A 22,184-nucleotide genomic window follows, 5' to 3' on the forward strand; every position below is an offset into this window, starting at 1 on the left:
AGACCCATGTGATAGGAGTCTGCAATCATCTAAGAGCAGAGGACAACAGAATTATCCAGAAGATTCCAAACATCAGCTTACATGCTTAGATTTACTCCCACAGAAGAACTCTCCAGTCTGAAGTTAAACAAGTCACCCAAGTCATTGCTGGTCCAGCCAGTCCTGCACACCCACAGTTGCCCATACATGCTTTACTTTAGGATTTATATTCAACCCAGGGCCTGAAGTAGTAAGCAGTGTTTACAAATGACATAAATTCTGCAGAAAAACAGGCAGCATCCCTGATAACCATAGCATGCATGATCCTCTAGACAGGCCGTGAACAGAGACCTTGGGGAAATAGTTCTTGAACACAGGTTATTTACTAAAGGGACAATGGAAACATTCTAAATGTGATTTATTTCTGCAAGAGCTTAGTTTTCAAGGAGTCAACTGAAATAAATTCCCATTGCACAGGCGGACAAACCGCCTATAGGGAGCTTCCCGTGAAGCCCAGGGTTGCTAGCTCTCTAGGATCCCCTGGAAGGACATGTGGATCAACGTCAGTCTGCCCGTAGTTATCAACAAGAATTACAGTGAAGTTCTCCATTTTAGGTCAATTCTCAGCCTGCCTACTTTATACTCATCAAAGTACCATCAGTCAAAGAAAATATTTTTAACTCATTACATTTTAAATACTGAAATGAAGAATGCAAAATTTATAAATATAAATTTATCTTCTAGTACAAACATATGACAACACTTCCATACAAGCAGCCACCAACCTGGAGGCCTCGAATCCAAATGTAAGGAAAACACCAGCTTCCCGGTAACATCTGAGTTTTCCTACTTTGAGAGACTCCAGCAGTAGCAGTGCCTTAATCTTAACCTCTCTTCTAAGAGGAGGAAGAGGCAGTCTACTGAACTGGTTGGTCACAGGCCCTGGGCCCAAGAGGGCTCTGGAGTCAAGTTCCAGATTAGCTCCAGATTCTGAATCCTGGCCAGTAAAATGCTCAGGGAGCAGGAGGCAAGGAAGTATATATTAAGCATTTGATGACTAACAAATTCAACGTATTTTTGGAAATGTTGGTTTTAACCTACTTAGGAAGCTGAAGTGTGGAGTCACAGCAAGTGTGGAGGCCCAACACCTTGCCCCGAGAGTTCCCTCGTCACCGAGGGCTGCTGAAGGGGAGGGTGAAAGACTCTGAGGCCACAGCTCAGACATGTGAATTCAATTAGCTCTGCACACCTCGTTATGCGCTGAGCGTTCAGCAGACCTTTCTCCCAGGCTTCCTTGAGGTGTGGGGTCATGCAGCCAGTGTGGGCAGCTGAGGTGCACTTGAGTCATCTCTCTCTAGACCCCAGAAGCGCCCCACCCCTCCTGACCCCGACCAGTCTCTTCCCAGACCTCCCCTGGAAGCACTTCTTTCCAGCCTTGCTCTCAGCTCCATGTGCTATCTTATCCCAATTCTTAGGGATATTCTTGGCCCCAAGTCAGTGCTTGATGAGGGGAGGGGGTAGGGCTGCCGTGTTTTTACTCTCTTACTTCAGAGTGCTTCTATTTCTCTCCTTGTCTCTGTCCTCTCTACCCGTCTCCTGCAAAACTCCAGTAGTGGGCAGAATACCTAACACGCCCCTCCCCAAAGCAGTCTGCCTCCTCACCCTCAGAACCTGTGAATGTGTCTCCTCACATGGCAAAGGGGACTTACAGATGCAACTAAATAAATCCTGAGATGAGGAAAGGAACCTGAACTATCCAGGTGGATTCACTGAGTGGATCCCAGTGTCATCACAGGCGTCCTGATATAAGGAAGTCAGGAGGATCACAGTCATAGAAAGAGATGTGGTGATGGAAGGAAAGGAGAGAGACAGAGAAAGAGAAGGGAACAAGAAAGGAGAGAAGAGAGAGAGATGCTAGGCTGCTGGCTTTGAAGATGGAGAAAGAAGCCACAAGCCAGGGAATGCAAGGGCCTTTGGAAGCTGGAGGCCACAAGGAAAGAGACTCTCCCCAGAGCCAAAGGGAACCAGCCTCTGAACACCCTGATGTCAGTGAGACCTGGGTTGGACTCCGAATACTCGGAACTGGAAAGTAACACACCTGGCATTGTTTTAAGCCACTAAGTTTGCAATCATTTGTTACAGCAGCAGCAGGAATCAAATACAGCTCCCAAACACAAATGTATTATATAAACGGCAAAAGTAGCCAACATGGGAATGGGGCAGGGAGGTCGCCCAGGGCCTTTTCTCCTCCTCTTGCTCCTCACCTCTTCTCTCTGGTGTGGCTGCAGTCTTGGCCCTGGCCCTGTGTTAGCATCTGTCTGCATCCACCTCATCTTTGACCCCAGGCCCACTCCCCTGCAGGCAACGCCTCCCTTATGCAGGCAACGCCTCCCCTACCCAGACAAAACTTGCAGCAAAAGTCACACACAGACTCCCTTACCCCTTTTCCTCTGGCCACGTTTCCTTCCGGGCAACCAGACAAGAGGCACATCCTAGCTCACACACCTGAGATCACAGAGGGTCAGAGGCAACTCACAAACCTGACATAGATGCATCTGGCTCAACATCTAGTGGGGGAAAGTGTGTTTACCAACATAATTAATTACTATGGAAAACATGTGTGAAGCATTACACCCAGGCAGGTGCTTTGGATGCAAACTTCCATGTTAGAGATTCTGCATGTCCCCAAAGACAACTCAGATTCAGGGCTTAAGGAATGCGATCTTTAGAAAAAAAAACACCCGCACCTGCCTCTCACCCTTGTCACAATAGGAACCAAGATAAACACCAGTTTCCAAATTTCCTCTTACAAAATAATTCTGGTATTACTGTTCATGTCTTATTAAGCACCTTAGATGCTCTAAGAGAGGAACTCCTGCGCCTGAGACCCAGGGCCACCCCCTGAGGCTGTCCACAAGAAGCACGCTCAGGAACACAAGATGTGAGTGGGTGAAGTAAGAGGTAGATGGTGGGGTGGATGGTGCTGACCACCAGCAGGAGCAGTCACACCACAGTTCTGCATCAGTGTGCACACCTGTGCGGAAGAACGTGCAGAACAAATCACTAGAAGGACAAAAGTTTTGTAAATCTCTCCTCTTAGAAACTTAGTTGAAAATACCTCGTGTCTCCTCAAAGGATAGTTGGGCTTTGGTAGTTCCTGTACAGAGCAAGCCATCGGCCAAACTGGGAGAGATTTTTTTTTTTTTTTCTTACATAAAAAGGCAAGCAATGTCCTCCAGGATATCTTTTTGGGAACCTGAAGCCTCACAAAATGAGATGAGAAAGCTTCTCATTAGATTCTCCAGTATCTTTCACATTTCAGATGCACCCAAATGAAATAAACCAGTCACAAAAGAACAAATACTGAACGATGCTTCTTATATGAGGTTTCTACAGCGGTCAAATTCATGGAGACAGAAAGCAGAATGGTGGGTGCCAGTGGCTGGAGAGGGAGAAATGAGGGGGGTTTATTTTAATTTTTTAAATGGATGTGAAGTTTTATTCTGGAAGATGAAAAAAATCCTGGAAATGGCTATTGGTGATGATTGTTACATCAGTGTAAACGTACTTAATGTCACTTAAAAGCACACTTAAAAATGCTCGGCAAATTTTATATTATTTATATTTTACCAGAAAACCTTCCAACCGTATAAACACACACCCACACATATACACACATTCACACCCCACAACTCCACCATGTGCTGTTTCCTCACACTGAACCACAGCCAGAATATCTCAACCGTTTCCTACTTTGAATGAATCCTTTCACTGGCTGCAAAGCATAAGGTAAAAAAACAGGTATTTCCGGGAGCACCGGGACCCTGCAACACCCCGCCCTTGCAGCAGCAGCCCTAGAAAGCGAAAGTGAAAATCGCCTCCGACTTTCGTGCGACCCCATGGACTGTATAGAATTCTCCAGGCCAGAATACTAGAGTGGGTAGCCTTTCCCTTCTTCAGGGGATCTTCCCAAACCAGGGATTGAACTCAGGTCTCCCGCACTGCAGGCTGATTCTTGACCAGCTGAGCCACAAGGGAAGCCCCTCCCTACCTCGTTTGAAAGTGATGCTCAAGGTCGCAGCGCTGCAGCACCTCGGCGCAGTGCTCCGTGAACGGGCAGGTCACCAGCAGCTTGTTGAGGAGCTTGTTGACCAGGATGTTGGATTTCTTGCAGTGCTGCAGAACCAGAGGCTTTCGATCCACGGGGCAGAAGTCCTTCTCCACCAGGAAGTTGGTGAGGCAGACTGTACAGTAGGTGTGTCCACATGGCGTGTCCAGAGGGTCCAGAAGAGCTTGCAGGCAGATGTGGCAAATGAGGTCATCGTCCACATCTTCCGTGTAGGTGTAGAAGTGGTTTTCCTCGGGGGAGTGGGCTTGGCCGCACACCACACACAGGGGTGCAGCGCTGGGATCCGGGTCCTCAGCGGGGTCTGCCTGGTTCATGGTCAACTGGGAGTGGGTAGAGCAGGATGACCGGAAACCAACCCCGGAAAACAGTATTTCCTCCAGAGTAAATCAGGATCTTCTAGGAGCCATCCACAAACCTGAAAGAGAAGGAGACTGCTCATCTATCTTGGTTATGGACGGTAGGCGGTGCTGCCAGTGGACAGAACTGAGCTGTGACTAGGAAGGCCTGGAACGAGTGACCACGTGGTGACTGACCAACGAGACCTGAAGCCTGGCTTCCTTATGCCTCAGTTTAACTACCTATCTTAGCAGGAATAATACTTACGCCTAATTTCCTCATATTAGTGCAGTGAAAATTATTTGAGTGAAATCTGAGAATGCCCAGAAACAGGCCCTAACAAAGCAGACCAGTGATTTATAAAATCCTGTGTCAGATCATGACAAGAAGAAGATGTTAATGCTCTGATGGCTTTCTCTTATCTCTCTTCACTACCTTTCTCTAAAACCCAGAAAATAAAGGACACCCCATAGTCTTCAACTAAATCATCTGAGAAGAAATAAGAGCTGCTGAGGCAGTTGTATTTTTATGAAGCTGAAAGCATTGTTTTCTTCTGCATGCATTTCATTTGTTCAGTCACTTCGTGGTAAAGGTGTTTCCGGAGCCACGCTGTCTGTGCCAATCTCACCATCACTGCACCAATGATGGAAGTCTCCGTTTCCATGTCTGTAGTGGCTCAGAGGTTAAAGTGTCTGCCTGGAATGCTGGAGATCCAGGTTCGATCCCTGGGTCAGGAAGATCCCCTGGAGAAGGAAATGGCAACCCACTCCAGTATGCTTGCCTGGAGAATCCCATGGAGAGAGGAGCCTGGTGGGCTACAGTCCATGGGGTTGCAAAGAGTCGGACACGACTGAGGGATTTCACTTTCACTTTCACTTCCATGTCTGTAAAGTGGAGATGATACTGTAATGGCCTATCTCAGAGGGTTGTTGTGAAGAGTAAATGACATATGAAGCATAAAACACTTTAGAATTATGCCTAAAATACAGTAAGTGCCCAGTAAGTGTTAACTATTCTTACATATATTTGTTGCTGAAGTCATTCTGTCTCCAGCCAAGCTCATTTCGCCTGGAAACTGAAAGCTATAGTTCCTCTCAGGGGTCTTTTGCTTTGTTCTCATAGTTCTCTTTCATTCAATTATATATATATTTTCAAACTAGTAGAATATTATCACACTATGTATTTTCCTTTGGTGAAAAGTGAAAGAGTCGCTCAATTGTGTCTGACTCTTTGCAACCTTATGGACTGTAGCGTGCCAGGTTCCTCTGTCCATGGAATTCTTCAGGCAAGAATATTGGGATGGGTTGCCATTTCCTTCTCCAGGGGATCTTTTCAACCCAGGGACTGTGAACCTGGGTCACCCACGTTGCAAGCAGATTCTATACCATCTGAGCCACCAGGGAAGCTATTTTTCCTGTGGTATAGGAGTTTAAAGTGGAGATTTCAACATGCCTGATCAACATCTAGGAAAGTCTCCTGACCAGTCAATAAACGGTTTTTTCTTTGCCTTCAGTATTCTTTATTAATGAACTGCAGTAGTGTGAGATTAGTGACAATGATAATCATAAACATCTGATTTCAATAAGCATTTTGTAGGCACCAATCTTGAGCAAGGTAGCAAACTGGCTGTGCGGGAGACCTTCAAGAGAGCTTTAAAGGACATGCCTACCCTCTTGGAGTCCCCAGACCTTCCCAGGGGATGTGGACATGACCAAGTAATGAGAAACCCAGGTAAGCAGTGCAGACAGAGGTCAGCACTAGGGGACTCAAGGTCAATACTCATGACAATGAAGAATCTGTCGTATCCCAGCCCTCAACTCAACTTTCTTTTTTTCCAAAAGTAACTAAAATGACTTTAAGTGTTCCACAGAAACATAAAGACAGATGAATCGCCTAACAGGAAACTGGCCATGTTTTGAAACAGCACAGGAGTCACAAACTGCCTTACAGTTTTTTTCTTTTCCAAGTAAAGTTTGAGGTTGTTTGTACAAACATAGCCTTATCTCAAAAAGAAAATACATTGACTTCAAACTTGTACTGAGTCAGCTTACATTTCTGCACTGTGTTAATAAGCCTTGAAGAACACTCTGGTCAAGAGGTAGAAGTAAAGTGCCCCAAATGTGAAAGCATGTAGAAGTCACAGACTTTTATTTAGCATCAGAAGAGATCACAGGAGGCAAAAGTAGAGGATACAGGAGGGGGTGAAGCTGTTTATAGTCAAATTTCATAGAAACCTACACAGCTGCTATTTGTCCTCAAGGCTCAGAGAAGATATTGGAACCACACAGGAAATACTTTCAGTAGCATGAAAAACAGTTCAAAAATAAACATGAAAATGGAAATGGGCCACCCAAAAGATTATCATCTGCTATAGGAAAAAAAAGTTCGCATATTTTGAACTAAAACCCTATGTCTTTAGTACTTAGAGTTGGGTCAAATCCTCCCACATATTCTTTCTCATTGTGCTGAAGGGAAGGGTGATAGGAATGCCGGTGGTCGCCCTGCTCTGACCACTGCAACAATGTCACGTTTCTGGGCCATTTCCTCATTGGTGCAAAGGTGGAATTGGACCAGATGTTTGGTTTTCTCACTGTGCTCGGCAAGGTGTGTCAGATGCCTCAGGCTCTTCCAGGGAAGGGAAGGGGGATGGTAGGCTCTGTCCAATTTTCCACTCCACCCAGACCCAGCTCCACTTTCATCTCATACATTAGGTTCCTCATAGATTCTGTTCAAAGGACCATGGCTTAAGGAAAACAAAAGCCAAAATAATCCTCCGGACTAGATACCATGAAATCCCTTTCAGAAACAGAGTCCTGTGGTTCCATGCTAATATAATAGAGGTGTTTTCTTGGGGTATTTTAGGGTGGTTGGCTTTGGGGAATTTTTTTTTTTTTCTGGGGTATATATATATATATATATATAATTATGTTGTTTAATCTTTACACATCCCCAGGGATTTTGTTTTTAATTTAACAGATGAGGAAACGGTGTAGTAGGTAAGTAACTTGCCAGTTACACAAAAAAAGAACAAACCAGCAGGGGCTCATAACTCCTTACTGCTCTTCACAACATTGCTACTTTTCTCCCATAATCTATCTTGACTATGACCAGTCAGAATCCAAAAAAAGTAAAAAGGAAAGTGAAAGTCACTCAGTCATGTCCGACTCTTTGAGATCCCATGGGCTGTAGTCCATGGAATTCTCTAGGCCAGAGTACTGGAGTGGGTAGCCTTTCCCTTCTCCAGGGGATCTTCCCAATGCAGGGACTGAACCCCAGTCTCCATCACTGTAGGCAGATTCTTTACCATCTGAGCCATAAGGGAAGCCCAAGAATACTGGAGCAGGTAGCCCATCCCTTCTCCAGCAGATCTTCCCGACCCAGGAACTGAACCAAATATAAGAGCCCCAGGAAATTATAAGGTTAAAAATCCCTGTAGGCCCCATTGCAAATGGAGTTTTCCAAGATCTCTGAATAAAAAGATTCTTCGACTTTACTGAGTGCTAAAATGCCTAAGCCAGGATAAGTGGATTGGAGTAAGCAGAAATGGCAGGCTTTAGCTCCAACACCAATTTGTTTTTCCTTTCATTCTTTTTTATCTGAGAGCAATTTGAATTCCCTGGCACTTACTCTTGTGAGTAAACCAGATTCTTCATATAATATTAAAGTAAACACTGCTGTATATATTTTTCAACTTTGCTTTAGACTAAATAAAGCCTATATGAATAGACACAGATTATGAGAGAATTGGCTAAAAAAAGCAGTTTGGGTTCCAAAAAAAGAACTAGGTAGACTTTAAAAAGTATGATTAATGTGATTTACTTGATGTTTCTTATTTCCAGTTTACATCTTATAAATATGTATGATGTGTCATGTTTTTGGACATATATGTGCCTTGCTGATGAACTGAGAAGAAATTATAGAAACTCATTAAGGCTTAAAAGGTAAACTCTTTTGTCCCCTAAGAGGGAGCAAGAGGGTCTGTCCATACACGTTAGTCTGTATGTCAGCTGTCAGCAATCTGGTCCTAGCTGGGGTAAGGAGAAAGGGATATGCAAGATGGCTTTTTTTGCAGTTTGGAGTGAGAAAAAGCAGGAAGTAGATTCCTTCCTTGAGTATGTGTATGGGGGTGGGGGGGATATCTTACTCTGCCTTGATACAACACTATTGCGACTTAGGAACCATCCTTCCTCCTTTTCTCTGATTTGGGGTAGAATAGAAGCCTGAGGGGATGTTTACAGAGATGTGTAGTCCACCAATGGCACGCCAGGAAGTGACAGGAAAAATAACAACGCCCATCTCTGTTTGTCCTTAATCCCTGCTTCCTTCCCCACTACTTCATGGTGCCTGCAATCTGTCCAGAAGTTCTTCTACCTAACTTTGAAATTCTAAACATCTGTGGTTGACAACAAAGATACGTTTCAGAGCAAATGTGAGTCAGCACCATCTGCAACCAAGAGGCTCATTAGAGGTCGTATGCACACTGTCACCTGGACTGGAAAATTCAATGGACTGGAAACTTAGTAGCCTTAAGAGCAGCCTTCAGGAGGGCGATTAAGAGGTACAGACTTCCAGCTGCAAAATGAATGAGCTTCATATTTTATGAAATAATATACTCAGTAACGATATAATATCTTCATGTGGTAACATATTGTAACCAGATTATTGTGGTGATCATTTTGTAATGTATAGAAATATTGAGTCACTATGTGGTACACCGGGAACTAGCATGGTGTTATACTTTGACAAACTTGGAAGAAAGGAGATCATATTTGTAGTTACCAGAGTGGGGAGAGAGTTAGAGTGGGTAAATGTAGTCAAAAGATAAAAAATTCCAGTTAAAGGATAAATAACTACTAGGGATGTGGGCGTCCCTGGTGGCTCAGTGGTACAGAATCTGCCTGCCAATGCAGGAAACACAGGTTCAATCCCTAGATCAGGAAGATCCCCTGGAAAAGGAAATGGCAACCCACTCCAGTATTCTTGCCTGAGAAATCCTGAGGACAGAGGAGCCTGGTGAGCTACAGTCCATGGCGTCACAAAAGATTCAGACACAACTGAGCGACTAAATAATAACAACCTACTAAGGAGGGAAAGTCTACATATGGACCAAAGTTTTTTCTCTCTGGAACTCACCTAACCCCTTCATGGGTGCCATTTAGAACATGTCTAATTCCTTAAATTCATTTCAATTATTTGAAGACAGCCCCCAAGTCTTCCCATAGGTTCAGCAGCCTTAGGTGTGTCCGACATTCCTTCCAGTTTCCAAACTCCAAGAGCCTGACCACACTCTTCTGCAAGCTCTAAACTTATCAGTGTACTTCCTGCAACATATGGACAGCCTCCAAGACAGAGTGAAATGAGAGTAACCAACTGCTCCCATAGCCAAAGACTGCATCTGCTTTCTTGGTGGCAATACACACCTTGGCTGTTACTGCAGTCCTGCCAGGGCTGAGCAGGGGACATTACACTGAGCCCTGAAGGAAGCTATTAGTAAGTCTTGGCCACAGAAGTGAAAAAAGATTAAGGGTAATGAAGTAGAGAAGTAGATGCTTTAAAAGGCAAAAGCAAGGGTTTGGGGCAGTTTAGAAAATGCAATGATATTTACTGGCATTAGCTAGATTTCTATAAACAAAATAAAATCCTTAATGGCCAAACAGTTCCAGTATTGGAATTCTCAGCATATAATCTGAACTGAAGAATGAATGGTATTTGAGGAACTTGGGGCTCTCCCATTTGTTTGTAAACATTCCTTTATTTTGACAACTCTTGGTATTTTACAATATCCTGACATACATAACACAAGAGAAATGGAAACCACTTTAAAAAATGGTAAATCTGAGATAATTTTTCCCATCCAGAGCATAAACATGGAGTTTTCACTGAAATTCACTATTAATGAAAAAATGAAAATAGGGCCAAGGGCAGCTGATGAAGGGGCAGGTGATGGAATAAACTAGAAATTCTGCAACTCCAAATGCTCTGTACCTCTTCCTGTCCAGCTGCTTTAAAAAAGAAGAAGAAGACGCACAAGTGCTTGAGAAGGAAAGTGTACCTAAGGAGGCTTACTAGCCAGTCACCTTGGAACATTAGGCTTCTCCATTTATCTGCCAGAAAGCATTGCTTATAGAAAATTCCTACTTAGCCTACGACAAACACAGGAAAAAATCCACTGAAGACATTCCTAAATAACAGATACACTTATCCCACCAGTGCTGTGTGGTCCACGTTGCAATATGTAGTGTGTGCTTAGTCACTCAGTCATGTTTATCTCTTGCAACCCCATGGTCGGCAGCCCGCCAGGCTCCTTTATCTATGGGGTATTTTTCCAGGCAAGAATACTGGAGTGGATTGCTATTTCCTCCTCCAAGGGATCTTCCCGACCCAGAGATCAAACCCATGTCTCTTGTGTCTCCTGCTTTGCAAGCGAATTCTTTACCACTGAGCCATCGAGGAAGTCCCTATGTTGCAGCCTAAGGCCAAAGGAGATATGCGTCCTGATATACATGTATATTTTCTAATGGTTAATTTCCCCTAGATCATTAAGCTAATTGAAAAAACATGGGAAACATGAAAAACACATATATTAAACGTACAACATTATTTTAAGTTTAAATAGTTTATTTATACTAAAACCAAACATTTTTGCCCCATAGTTTCACTTTCCTGGCTTTAAAGGAAGCAAGCCCAGCAATAGCATTTTCAAAAATCTGCCTATTCTTTTGTCTGATTTTCAACTGAGGAAACTGCTGTTTGACAATCTCTTTTGACTAAGTGATAACCTTAAGTAATCTTTAGATAACTTGAGCTACTGATCCTTTTATTCATTATGGATTTTTGCATTAATTTTGGTTTTTTAAAATAATGCATTAAAACAGTACTTATCATGATTACCAGGGGGCCCCCTTAAAATTTACACCCAAAGGTAAGTCCTGCATTTGCCTCACAAACTCATGGCCCTGCCACTGTTGCCATTTCAGAGACTCAGGTAGAGCTGTGTGTTGAGGCTATGGTGAGGACTCAGCTCTGTTTCCAGCTACCTCTGTGGGTCTCAATATTTTCCTTGCACCTGCCCTGGTTCCCAGTCAGGTGCAATGGCAAAAGCAAAGAATTATAACCTTGTCACAGGTGTACCACTAAATTTAACCAAGATCTAAACTGATTTGACTGAGCATTGTCTTGATACATGCTTGATAGAGGCAGCAGGTGAGCAATCTGCTGATGGGTTCATGAAGCAGGAGGAAGAACTTTCTTCAAATGAGAGGAAGAAAATGTAGCCTAAGGCCAGGTCCCCCAGACAATCACAGGACAACTGAATCCTGAAAGAGCTGTGTTTTGTGAGTATATAAGAGAGCCCATTCAAGTAATAAAAATAGTTCTCTCAAGGAAGGACACTGTATGAACTGTTGCTATACAAACAATGTGAGACTTGGCCCTACCTGGGGGAGAGAGAAACTAGGTTGTGATTAACACATATGCACCACTATATATAAAGTAGATAACCAACAAGGACCTACTGTATGGCACAAGGAACTAAATTGAATATTTTTAAAAACCTATAAGGTAAAAGAACCTAAGGAAGAATATACATATATATAACTGAATCACTGTGTTATATACCTGAAACTAACGTGATATTGTGAATCAACTACACTTCAACGTTTAAAATTTTAAAAAAAAGAATTAGCCTTTAAAAAAAAAATGAAACTGAGCTTAAAGTTTTCCTGTTGTTGATGATGCTTTAAAATTTGGATGAAGCTCCACAGGGCAGAATGGCTGCAGAGCTGGTTTCAAACTGGTCACTGAGGCCATGTCGCAGTACAGAGACAGTACAGATCACACTCATAGCCAGGAACATTGAAACTGTGGAGACTAGATATACAGCCCTTGAGGAAAAGAGTAGGTGGAGCAATGCCAATAAATTCTTGTAACACCAATGGCCTTGTCTCCCTTTCTACAATGATTATCAGTCCAACCACTGCCCTGGCTCTGGCTTCAACACCTAAATTAGATTATTGGGGGAAAGGAATTGCCAAAGTCAGGGCAAACTCTCTCTCTCTCTTCAGTTCAGGTCGGTCGCTCAATTGTGTCCGACTCTTTGCGACCGCATGGACTGCAACATTCCAGACCTCCCTGTCCATCACCAACTCCTGGAGTTTACTCAAACTCATGTTCATTGAGTCAGTGATGCCATCCAACCATCTCGTCCTCTAATGTCCGCTTCTCCTCCTGCCTTCAATCTTTCCCAGCATCAGGGTCTTTTCAAATGAGTCAATTCTTCCCATCAGGTGGTTAAAGTATTGGAGTTTCAGCTTCAGCATCAGTCCTTCCAATGAATATTCAGAACTGATTTCCTTTAGAATAGACCGGTTGGATCTCTTTGCAGTCCAAGGGACTCTCAAGAGTCTTCTCCAATACCACAGTTCAAAAGCATCAGTTCTTCAGTGATCAGCTTTCTTTATAGTCCAACTTTCACATCCATACATGACTACTAGAAAAACCATTGCTTTGGCTAGATGGACCTTTGTTGGCAAAGTAATGTCTCTGCTTTTTAATATGCTGTCTAGGTTGGTCATAACTTTTCTTCCAAGGAGCAAGTGTTTTTTAATTTCATGGCTGCAGTCACCATCGGCAGTGATTCTTGGGAGCCCCCAAAAATAAAGTCTATCACTGTTTCCATTTTTTCCCCATTTATTTGCCATGAAGTGATGGGACCACTATGATCTTAGTTTTCTGAATGTTGAGTTTTAAGCCAGCTTTTTCACTCTCCTCTTTCACTTTCATCAAGAGGCTCTTTAGTTCTTCACTTTCTGCCATAGGGTGGTGTCATCTGCATATCTGAGGTTATTGCTATTTCTCCTGGCAATCTTAATTCAAGCTTGTGTTTCATCCAGCCCAGCGTTTCTCATGATGTACTCTGCATATAAATTAAATAAGCAGGGTGACAATATACAGCCTTGATGTTCTCCTTTCCAGATTTGGAACCAGTCTGTTGTTCCATGTCCCGTTCTAACTGTTGCTTCCTGACCTGCATACAGATTTCTTGAGAGGAAGGTCAGGTGGTCTGGTATTCCCATCTCTTAAAGAATTTTCCACCGTTTGTTGTGATCTACACAGTCAAAGCCTTTGGCATAGTCAGTCAAGAAGAAGTGGATGATTTTTCTGGAACTCTCTTGCTTTTTCAATGATGCAATAGATGTTGGCAATTTGATCTCTGGTTCCTCTTCCTTTTCTAAATCCAGCATGAACATATGGAAGTTCATGGTTCACATACTATTGAAGCCTGGCTTGGAGAATTTTGATCATTACTAGTATGTGAGATGGGTACAATTATGTGGTAGTTTGAGCATTCTTTGGCATTGCCTTTCTTTGGGATTGGAATGAAACTGACCTTTTCCGGTCCTGTGACCACCGCTGAGTTTTCCAAATTTGCTGGCATATTGAGTGTAGACCTTTCACAGCATCATCTTTTAGGATTTGATATAGCTCAACTGGAATTCTATCACCTCCACTAGCTTTGTTTGTAGGGATGCTTCCTAAGGCCCACTTGACTTCATATTCCAGAATGTCTAGCTCTAGGTGAGTGATTATACCATCTTGATCATGTGGGTCATGAAGATCTTTTTTGGCTAGTTCTTCTGTGTATTCTTGCCACCTTTTCTTAATATCTTCTAGGTATTAAGAGGGTTAGGTTAGGTCCATACCATTTCTTTTCTTTATTGTGCCCATCTTTGCATGAAATGTTCCCTTGGTATCTCTAATTTTCTTGAAGAGGTCTCTAGTCTTTCCCATTCTATTGTTTTCCTCTATTTCTTTGCATTGATCACTGAGGAAGGCTTTCTTATCTCTCCTTGCTATTTTTTGGAACTCTGCATTCAGATGGGTATGTATTTCCTTTCCTCCTTTTCCTTTCTCTTCTCTTCCTTTCACAGCTATTTGTAAGGCCTCCTAAGATAACCATTGTGCATTTTTGCATTTCTTTTTCTTGCAGATGGTCTTGACTCCTGCCTCCTGTACAATATCATGAACCTCTGTCCATAGTTCTCCAGGCACTCTGTCTATCAGGTCTAATCCTTTGAATCTGTTTGTCACTTCCACTGTATAATCATAAGGGTTTTGATTTAGGTCATACCTGAATGGTCTAATGGTTTTCCCTACTTTCTTCAATTTAACTCTGTATTTGGCAATAAGGAGTTCATGATCTGAGCCACAGTCAGCTCCCCGTCTTGTTTTTGCTGACTGTATAGAGCTTTTCCATCTTTGGCTGCAAAGAATATAATCAATCTGATTTCAGTATTGACCATCTGGTGATGTCCATGTGTAGAGTCTTTTCTTGTGTTGTTGGAAGAGGGTGTTTGCTATGACCAGTGCGTTCTCTTGGCAAAACTCTATAGCCTTTGCCCTACTTCATTCTTTCTCTATTAAACAATGTAAATTTACAGTTACATGTTAAATTATGGATAAATTGTATGAGACTTGCAGGTATCAAAGTGCCATCATTTTTTTTTTATAAATACTAACTTTGAATTAAGATATATAAGAGGCTAGACAAATGCTCTGGGGGCTATACTTTAACTTATTTGTAGTGGGGAGAAATTAGGGGCTTTAATGGGCTTCCCTGTTGGCTCAAAAACATGACTGAAGCAATTTAGCACACTGGTGACCCAGATGGTAAAAAAATCTGCCTGTAATGCAGGAGACCTGGGTTCAGTCCCTGAGTCAGAAAGATGCCATGGAGAAGGGCATGGCAACCCACCCCTGTATTCTTGCTTGGATAATTCCATGGACAGAGAAGCCTGGTAGGCTACAGTACATGGGATTGCAAAGAGCTGGACATGACTAAGTGACTTACACTTCCATTTCCAGGTACTTTAGTGATCTGAATAAAAATAGTCGTGCACAGGATAAAAACTATGTTCAAACCAAGAGCCTGGGTTGGAAGTGGAGGTGGGGAGATGAGGGCGCCATATGCATTGCAGGGGAAAGAGAGGACTGAGGGAGGGCAGGTGTGTATGGGATACAAAGGTCAGGGTTAGCTCTGCTCCTACTTAATATCTAAATCACCAGTCTCTAAGAGAAAGTAATTCATTAATGCAGTCTGTGAATGACACCTGTCTGTATAGTGTTGAAATATAGTCAGGAAATTCAAGGAAAATTGAACTAAAAGGAGAACATGTGATATATCTAGAGTCAATAACTGAGAAGATAGATGTTCAGAGAGTGGGAAAAACAACGGAGTGTTAAATGAGAAGAAATTCAAGTTTTAGAAGTCACGATGGACTTTCACAAGCTCCTGTTGGAGAGGAGCTTTGTCTCTCTTGTCAGAAGACTTTACTGCCTTTCCCCTGGGGTGTCAGGGCACACCTTTCAAACTTGGGTTTGTTTGTAAGAACTCCGGCCCATAAAAGACGTCCTTCCACTTCTGGTCTACCAACATATTGAGGTGGAACTGACCCCCTGCCAACAACAAAATGAAAGCAGAATATTCTGCATTGACCAACGGCTCATAGCCCTTGCAGTCAGTTATCACAAGGTCCTGGGCAGGGCTGATGTCAGATGAGAAGTATGATAAAGAAGCAGACTGGCCTTCTTACACTCAAGGCTGAAAAACATCCTTGTGCTATGCCGTGCTTGGTCGCTCAGTCATGTCTGACCCTTTGTGATCCCATGGACCACAGCCCGCCAGGCTCCTCTTGTCCCTGGGGATTCTCTAGGCAAGAACACTGGAGTGGGTTGCCATGCCGTCCTCCAGGGGATCTTCCCAACCCAGGGATTGAACCCAGGTCTCCTGCATTGCAGGTGGATTCTTAACTGTCTGAGCCGCCATGGAAGCCCAAGAATACTGGAGTGGGTAGCCTAAACATACTTAGGAAATGCTTTTTTTTTTTTTTCTTTTAACCTATAACCAAGGTTTAAGGAAGAAAGGACAAGGTGGAGGAAGACATTTAAGTGCTCAACATTTCTCTACTGCTTCAGTTCTATAGGTATTTACCTCTTATGTGCCTGACTGCTGCTGCTGCTGCTGCCAAGTCGCTTCAGTCGTGTCCGACTCTGTGCGACCCCACGGACAGCAGCCCACCAGGCTCCCCCGTCCCTGGGATTCTCCAGGCAAGAATACTGGAATGGGTTGCCATTGCCTTCTCCAATGCATGAAAGTGAAAAGTGAAAGTGAAGTCGCTCAGCCGAGTCCGACTCCTAGCGATCCCACGGACCGCAGCCTACCAGGCTCCTCCATCCATGGGATTTTCCAGGCAAGAGTACTGGAGTGGGTTGCCATTGCCTTCTCTTGTCTGCATTTCTGTGGGAGTTCCCATAGGCAATTCAATGTCATCCTCAACGAGTTTTTCTAATTAGGAAAATAGAGCTTTCATATAGAAACAAACAAACAAACTTAAAACAGTGTAAGAAAACATACAATAAGTATGGTCCTCCAAAATAGGAGCCAGGGACAAGTGTGGAGGAAAAGGAGTGAGAAGGCAGTGTGGCATGGCTCGGAACACTCAAGGAAAGTTCTTGGAACAGATTGTCCTCAGGGAGGGTCACGAAAGATTCAAGAAATTTGGGAAAGTTGGAAGAAATCCAGGCAGAAGGAAGAAACTGAGCAAATTCTTCAAGCAAAAGGAATCCACCCACCATGTGTCTGGTGTTCCCACATGTCTGAGATTTTAAAATTATTAAGAAGTCACAGGGATTTGAGTTGGGTGATGATCTTAGATTCTCACCAAGAGCAAGAATCCTCTTTGTGACATGCTGGGCGATGACCAGCTTCTGTTTGAAATATCTCCAGTACGTTTCCTTAGCCAGAATACCACCTAACTGGTAAAGCAACCCAAGATGACTTTCACTGATTTCTTTTTGTAGGTTCATTATACTAGTGACTAAAAAGATTCAGCAGGTCTTTAGCATATAAAACACTTAACAATTGTATTTTGAACTTTGAACATAGGAATAAATAATTGTAGTGGTGAAGGTTGCCAATTCTGTTTCTCCCTGGCTGTACTTTGCCCAATATATCAATCTCCAAGTAGATAAGGAATTTCATCATAAGAAGTGGGAGGGGCCTACGTGTAGGATAGTCCCTCCCAAAGATATGCCCACATCCTAACTCCTAGTACCTGAGAGTGTGAACTTATTAGAAAAAACGGTCTTGTCTTTGATGATAAAATTAAATTAAAGATCTTGAAATGAGACCATCCTGGATTATCTGATTTACCCCAAATCCAATGACAAGTGTCTTTGTAAGACAGAGGAAGAGGAGACACAGACGAGATGGTGATGTGCAGACAGATTGGAATGAAGCAGCCACAAGCCTGGGACACTGGGAGGCACAGAAGCTGAAAGAAGCAAAGAAGGATCCTTTTCTGGAGCTTCCAGTGGAAGCAGGTCTCTGCCAATGCCTTGATTTCACAGTTCTAGCTTCCAGAATTGTGAGGAAATAAATGCATGCTGTTTTGAGATGCCAAGTGTGTGGTAATTCATTACAACAGCGATAGGAAATGAAAACAGGGCTCTGTATACCCAGAAGGGGGTACACATTCCCCATGATCTTTTCCAGTGCTTCTCTACAGGATTTAGGGACAATATGGTGAGTGGCAGCCATTTAGACATCTATTAATACATACTTCTGGATAGCAGTTCTGCCCTAGTATAAAAACCTGATTTTCTTTTAATCCATAGCTAAGCGAGAACACAGATGTCTCTAGAGATGACTGTTAAACCAAATTTCTAGGGCCCCAAGGGAGAAAAAAGAACTACAGGTGGAATAGCTGAGTTTGTGCGTGTGTTGTGGAAGACATAAGACAGGCATAATGATACTAGTTAATGAGGAATCTGAAAACACCAGATGACTCATGTGTTAACGTGAGTATGCTGGAGCCTAAACATGTAGCGTACTATTCAAAGATGGCCACGTGACTGTGAGAGCAGTCATAAGCAAGTTATGTAAATCATCTCAACAGATAGCAATGACATATTTAGACCTCACCATCATATGCGTGTTATTGCCACGCTCCATGCCAAGAGGCTATTAAAGAAAATTCTTGTAGAGTTTCCACTCTGCTATTGGTGCAGTCTTTTCCATCCCTGTGACAAACACTTCAAACACAAGAAGCGACCGAGAGTCACTGGGAAATAATGGTGGAACTGCAGTCCACACATTCTAAGGCACATATTAATGATAGATATATAAGAGATCTCTGGTTAGTTGGGGCAGAACTTAGCCACTGACAGAAGTGTATTGTCAATCCACCATGTCAAAGAGTGTGGCTCCCTAAACCAGAGAGAGGGTCGGGGAGGGGATGAGGGATTCTTCTGGAAAGGCAGACACAGAAGGGCAGGGTGAAGAGGACAGGAATAGAAAACCACAAGCCTCAAATTTGGGGATCATCTTGTCTATCCTCTACTTGAATTCCAGGAATCCCTTCTCTCCCCTCCTTTTTAGATTATACTTTATAATGTAAAATAAGACATAATTATTACTAGTTAATGAGCAGTTCACTAAGTGCAAGATACTATGTTGGATACTTTTCATGTATTTTCTCAGTTAATCTTTAGAATGACCCTATGAGATCCGTGATCTAATCTTTATTGTACCGATGAGTGGTATGTGCTGCTAAAGAGACGCAGGTCTTCTCTTTCATTCGTTCATTCAGTAAACATGTGAAGTCGCTCAGTCGTGTCCGACTCTTTGGGACTCCATGGACTGTAGTCTACCAGGTTCCTCCATCCATGGGATTTTACAGGCAAGAGTACTGGAGTGGGTTGCCATTGTACTAGGTACTAAATATAGCAAAAACCAATCACCTTCAGACAGGGAGCTCAGTGCACTGCAAGGCAGTCTACTGGATTTTTAGACAACTCTAATTCTTAGAAAGTTCTGCCTCATGTTGATCTGAAATATATCTGTGGTAAGCAACAGGTCACTGCGTTGTCCTCATCTTAGAACCAAAGAAGAGGAAAAGATGAATGGAAGAAGTTTGTAGAGGAGAATCAACATTCTCTGTTCTTATTTCAGCTCAGTGAAGTTTTTGTGCTTTGCAATTTGTATGGCTTTCATGTAAACCTTTATTCTTTGGAGATAATAGATGGTTAAACCCTATTAACCCAGAAAGAGTGATGTAGCCTTCCTTCCAAATGGTTTTGAAAAGCCCATGTTATTTAGAGGCCCTGTCAGAGAACAATAATTTGCCACCCACATAAAAGTGAGTCTCTGCGGTGCCAGCACGCAAATATTAGGACAAGTTACGTACACTAGAGAGTCCACGAATGCTGAGGCAAGGGGGAAGGACACATTTTAGGGTATCTCTCATATGTCCCCTCTCAGGAGCATCCTACAGAATGGCCTTTTAAGTAGTTAGAATCCTAGCAGACCTTATCTTCTCCACTTGGAGTGTGGAATTCAAATCTAAAAAGGAGACGCTGGAAGCCAGGAATCACCACTCCAGGAAACCCCACTGTTTATTTACATCGCAGAATCCTACTACCCACAGTTCTGCAAAGGACCGGGCATTTCAACTGACAGCACCCCAGCCCGGAACTCCAAGATAAACAAGATATTAATAATCTTTGTTACCAGGTTCTCCTTCTAAGCCTTTGGGGGCCTTTTGGGAAATCTGTTTTGCTCAGAGAGTCTTTGGTTCTCAATTTACTACTGTTTCCATCATTATTATACCCAAACTGTAGCATGACCTAGGAAGTCTAGCTGTATCCAATATAATAATTGTTTCCTCTAATACTACAGAATTTAACACTTATTGAGTGCTTTCTATATACCAGGCACTTTATATGAAACCATTTCAGTTATTCCTCACAGTAACACTGGGTTTGGTAAGTATTCTGTTTTCCAGGTGATGAAACTGAGACGAAGAGATATTCAATTACTTATTTAGTTTAATAATTACCTGATGGAACTGGCCCAGATCTGATTGATTCTAGCCACTATGCCTTCCTTTTAAGAAAATAATAGTTGACATTGTGCCAAAGACTAGTCTAAGCACTTTAAACATTTCAATTCATTTCAGCTTCATAATTTTCTTATAGCTGAGGTGAAGTGAGGTTAAATAACCCATCCCAGGTTACAAGGCTAGTAGGAGGTGGTGCTGGGTTTTTGAACTCAGGGAGGCTGATGGCAAAGAACAGGCCACTGTTCTAATGCAGTAGCACCATTCCACCTAGAATTCAATAAATAAGACTAATATTTCCTAGTGAGGCATATGGCTACTCCCCTGCAGTCAACCTGACCTACTCACATAGGTGCACAGCCCATCCAGCTTCTGTTATGCGGCCTGGGGATGTGAACCACAACACATTGACATCTCTTTTGGGGGAAAAGGTAAATATGGAAACTGATGGATGGGGAGGTTGAGGTGCATCTCCAGGTTCCACTGAGCAAGCTAGTAATCAGTTCAAGGTTATAAACCCCTGATCTCAATCCACTAGGCTGTTACCTTGCTCTTGATGATGAAAATTTTCTTTTTGATGATGACCTTATCTTTTCAGGATAAGGTGAGACCTGGAGAAGTTCCCAGGGCACTGGGAACACGCCTGCTCTCATGCAATGGCTCAAGGTCATCAAAGAGCACACGACAGTCCGTTAAAGGGATGATCATGTCCGCAAGACTTCCCAGTTCCCCTTCCTCAGTCCACGGCAGGCTCCTCCTCCCAGCTCACCAGGCTACAGCCAAGTGTGTTTACCTCCAAGACTGGAGGAGACCAAGCACCAGTCTGCCCTGGAGATAACACAATTGAAAGCAGAAAGGGCTGTCTGCCAAGTCAGATTGCACAAATGCCATCCCCCGAAAGCCTGTGGAGGACCACATTTTGTGGGGCTGTTGTGGGATGAGAGTCTTGAGGAGAAAAAAGGCAGGAGTAACAGCGTGGCTAGCAGCTCCTAAAGCTGGCCTGGGAGAATGGCAGGAACCAATCTGCCTGGCCTGTTTAATGACACAGTTTAAGCATTTTCCTCCCTCCTGCCTGTTTCCTTTCTCTGCACTGTGAACATCGGTGTTAATTACTTACAACTAATAACCATAACAAGAACTATCAGGGTTCCTAACAATTGCAACCACATTAGACCTTTTATCTCAGAAAGGTCAGACTATTTCCTCCAGCAATCCAGATAAATAGCCTCAAGGAGGCTGGATCTAGCCTTTGCTTGGTACCCGCTAGACACCAGGCACTGGCCACTAGATGCTCTATCTATGTTACCCCATGCACTTCTCAGGACCATTTTATGTTGCTGGGATTATTAGTTCTTGTTTTACTGATGAAGAAACAGAGACTTAGGGAAGTAATATAAGGAAGATGTAAATGGAAGAGACTGTACAGTTTTCAATCAAGCCATTTTGCACTTAACCAAGGGATGGAGTTACTGTAGGAAGGGAACCACTGTGGGTCTTTTCATCCCTGTGAACAAAACTCATGTACACATTCTCCAAGATACCAGTTGCATTCTAAATCACCTGACTCTGAATTCCAGTCTCTGTAATTTTTTTTTTTTCTTTCTTATATCTAGGGGCATAGTATCCATAGCTTTGTTCCTTTAATAGTCAGGAGCCCTGACATATAGTGATAAACTGACTGGTTTAATCATACATTATCTACTATGCAGAGACCTAACGAACCATGGCCCACAGGGGGAATGAAATATCGTGGAGAGGTTTGTGACTTTAAGGACATAATTCTATCCAGGAGATTTAGGATCTAAGCGATCTTTTTCTCTCTTGTGTTGACAAAACTCTGAATC

General features: G+C 43.0%; 1 protein-coding gene across 1 annotated transcript in view; it reads right to left on the minus strand.

Annotated features, from left to right (window-relative positions):
* The window catches only part of LNX1 (ligand of numb-protein X 1), a 193,134-nt gene that overhangs the window by 113,067 nt on the left and 57,883 nt on the right, over positions 1-22,184 (minus strand). The window contains exon 3 of the mRNA XM_068974863.1: positions 4,031-4,523. Coding sequence (XP_068830964.1) covers positions 4,031-4,422 — 392 coding nt within the window. The 5' untranslated portion in view covers positions 4,423-4,523. The remainder of the gene's footprint in view (positions 1-4,030; positions 4,524-22,184) is intronic.

Source organism: Capricornis sumatraensis, chromosome 7 (assembly GCF_032405125.1).
Source record: "Capricornis sumatraensis isolate serow.1 chromosome 7, serow.2, whole genome shotgun sequence".
Taxonomy (NCBI): Eukaryota; Metazoa; Chordata; class Mammalia; order Artiodactyla; family Bovidae; genus Capricornis; species Capricornis sumatraensis.